At 39.3% G+C, this 3,650-nt stretch overlaps 1 protein-coding gene across 1 annotated transcript; it reads left to right on the top strand.

Moving 5' to 3' along the window:
• Positions 853-1,587, top strand: LOC109227892. Its single transcript, XM_019393085.1, has one exon. It carries the CDS (start codon positions 853-855, stop codon positions 1,585-1,587), a length of 735 nt encoding a protein of 244 aa, XP_019248630.1.

Raw genomic sequence — 3,650 nt, forward strand, 5'->3', positions numbered from 1 at the left:
CGAAAATACCAGAAGATGAAAAGAACCAACTGCTGCAACACTTCAAAAATCTCCCCGTTAACCACCCGAAATCATCCCGAGGCCCCCGGGACCTCAACCAAAAGCCCTAATACCACCTAATACCTTATTCAAACTTGTACCAATCCTTAAAACACCTAAAACAACACCGGAAGTCCGATTAAATCAAAGATTCAAGCCTAAGAACTTCAAATTCCCACAAAACACACTTTCGATCAAAAACCAAACCAAACCTCGCCCGAATGACCTGAAATTTTGCACACACATCCAAAATGACATGACGGAGCTATTGTTCTTCCAAAATTCCAATCCGACCCTCGGATCAAAAACTCACTATCGGACCGGAAACTTCAAAAATTCAAACTTCGGCATTTCAAGCCTAAATGAGCTACGAGCCTCCAAAATACATTCCGAACACGCTCCCAACCCCAAAATCACCTAACGGAGCTAACGGAACCATCGGATTTCCATTCCGAGGTCTTCTTCATACTGTTCCGATTACAGACCATTTTTCAATTCTTAAGCTCTCATTTAGGGACTAAGTGTCCCAAAACACTCTGAATCCCAACACCGAACGTCGCAAAAAACCAAAATAACAAAGAACTTAGGGGAAGCAGTTAATGGGGGATCGGGGCGTAAATTCCAAAAACGACCCGCCGGGTCGTTACAGTACATGTCATGAATTCTCTTTTCTCAGATCATTCCCCCTTGGGTATTGAAATAAATGTGGAAAGTGATAATAAGAGAAGGCCTTTCAAGTTCTATAACTGTATGGTAGATCATCCTGACTTTGGACATATTGTGGAATCTAACTAGAAATGGAAAAAAGGGACAATGGAAGACATATGGCAGAATTTGAAGTATGTTAAAGCAGCTCTGAAGCAGCTAAATAACAAAGAGTTCATGAATGTCAAGCAGAAGATAAAGAGTATAAGAGAGGAGCTGGAAGAAGTACAAGGCAGAATGAAAGATCATAATGCACCATCAAGGCTATTTGAAGTGGAGAAAGGGATGATTCAACAGCTAGAGAAGTGGGATAAAATTGAGGAATCAATATACAAACAGAAGTCAAGAATACAATGGTTACAACTGGGGGACACCAATAATGCTTATTTCTTTGCAAGCATGAAAGGAAGGAAGGCTCAGAATCAAATCACAAAGCTTATTGACAGTAAGGGTAACACCTTAACAGACTGTAAAGAGATTGAAACTGAAGTGGTCAACTTTTACAAAGACCTGCTGGGATCTACATGTGGAAGCATACCTGCCATACATCCTGGGAGGATAAGGAAGGGGCCAATGTTAAGTAGGAAGCAACATTTGGAACTCATAGCTCCTTTTAACAAGGAGGATGTACATGAAGCTCTCAAGAGTATTGATGATATGAAGGCACCTGGGGGAGATGGGTTTAATGCATGCTTTTTCAAAAGCACTTGGAATATGAATGGAGATGAGATAGCAAAGGTAGTTCTACAGTTCTTTAGCACTGGGAAAATGTTCAAGCCAATAAATTCCACAGCTGTTACACTCATTCCCAAAGTAAAGAACCCAACTTCAATTAAAGAATAAAGACCAATCTCTTGCTGTACTACCCTATACAAAATCATATCCAAAATGTTGACAGGTAGGCTGAGGAGGGTCATGAACACACTGGTAGATGAAGCCAGGCAGCTTTTGTACCTGGGAGAGGATTGATGGACAATATACTACTCAGTCATGAGCTGATTAAAGGATATGGCAGGAAGGGAGTCTCACCTAGATGTATGATCAAGATAGACATGCAGAAGGCATATGACTCACTGGAATGGATCTATCTGGAGCAGGTGCTTGGTGGGCTGTGTTTTCCTAAAAAGTTTGTAGGTTAGATTATGGAGTGCATTAAAACAGTGTCCTATTCTATCAATATAAATGGCAGTCCTACTGTTCCATTTGATGCTAAGAGAGGGGTGAGACAGGGAGACCCCATGTCTCCATTGCTTTTTGTCTTAGCAATGGAATACTTGACTAGGAGTTTAAAGAACTTAAAGGATCAACCTAACTTCAATTACCACCCAAGATGTGAGAAACTGGGTATTATCCAACTTAGTTTTGCTGATGACCTGCTGCTTTTTTGCCGTGGAGATAGGGTGTCTGTGCAACTACTATATGAATGCTTCAACAGCTATTCACAAGCTTCAGGATTAGTGGCAAATCAGACTAAAAGCAACATTTATTTTGGAGGTGTCTTAAATGTAGAACATCAGGAGATTACTAAAATCACTGGGTTTAGCATTGGTGAACTGCCTTTTCGATATTTAGGTGTGCCTTTAAGTACAAAAAGGCTATCAGTAAGCCAATGCCAACCACTGCTAGACAAAATGCTGGGAAGAATTAAACAGTGGACAGTGAAGTTTTTGAGCTATGCAGGAAGATTACAACTAATCAAAAGTGTGCTCATTGCTATACAATCTTTCTGGTCGCAGATTTTTCCCTTGCCAAAGAAGATCATTCAGCAGGTGGAAGCAATATGCAGGAAATTCCTATGGACTGGTGACACCAACTCAAGTAAAAAGGCTTTAGTGGCATAGGACAAGCTGTGCAGACCTAAAACTAAAGGTGGACTGAATGTCACAGACCTCAATACATGGAATAGGGCAGCTTTGTTGAAACATCTGTGGAACTTGGGTAAGAAAAAAGATAAGCTATGGATCAAATGGGTTCATGCATACTATATAAAAGGAAGGGAACTATGGGAAGTTGATGCAAAACAAGCTTCCTGGATTATAAGGAAGATTCTACAAGCTGGGAAATACTTGACTGAAGCAGGGTTGGACACAGGAAGGGTAATGCAAGTTAATTCATTTTCCATTCGAGGAATGTATAAGCAACTAAGAGGGGGATTCCTGAAGGTGAGCTGGAGTTGAATGCTGTGCAACAACAGAAGCTGTCTAAAATGGAAATTTATCTTGTATTTGGCAGTACAGGGGAAGTTATACACAAAAGATAGACTGATAGGATGGGGAATGCAAGTAACCCCAGAATGTCCATTATGTGAACATGAGATGGAAAGTCATAGCCATATATTCTTTACTTGCAGTTTCTCAGAAGACATCTGGAGAAGATTACTAAAATGGATGGCTATTAATAGAGAACCAAAAGGATGGGATGAGGAGATCAAATGGGCAGCAGAACAGGTGAAAGGCAATGGATTCAGAACCATGTTATACAGACTGTGCATGACAGGAGCAGTATATCACATATGGCTGGAAAGGAACAGGAGACTCTTTTAGAAGATTAAGAGAAACAATGAAGACATTACTAGACAAATAGTTAGAGACATACATTGTATAGGTTATAGTCATAGTAGATTGAGGAATAGTTTACAAAAGCTCAACTATTATCCTTAGAGTAGACTTTGAGGAAGAGATGTTGCTAAGTTTGGGGCTACATGTCCAAACTTAGGAGTTATACATGTATATATTCTCTTGGTAATAAAAAAAGTTAATTACCCCAAAAAAAAAAAATCTCTCTTGTTTTTTTTTTTTGAATTTTTAGTCTTAATATACTAAAGGAAATATAAAAGCAATTTTTATTTTGATATTAATTGCCTAAAGAAAAAACCACCTCAAAGGAATTTTTTTTTTCATTTCTAG

The sequence above is a fragment of the Nicotiana attenuata genome, chromosome 6 (genome assembly GCF_001879085.1).
Source record: "Nicotiana attenuata strain UT chromosome 6, NIATTr2, whole genome shotgun sequence".
NCBI lineage: Eukaryota > Viridiplantae > Streptophyta > Magnoliopsida > Solanales > Solanaceae > Nicotiana > Nicotiana attenuata.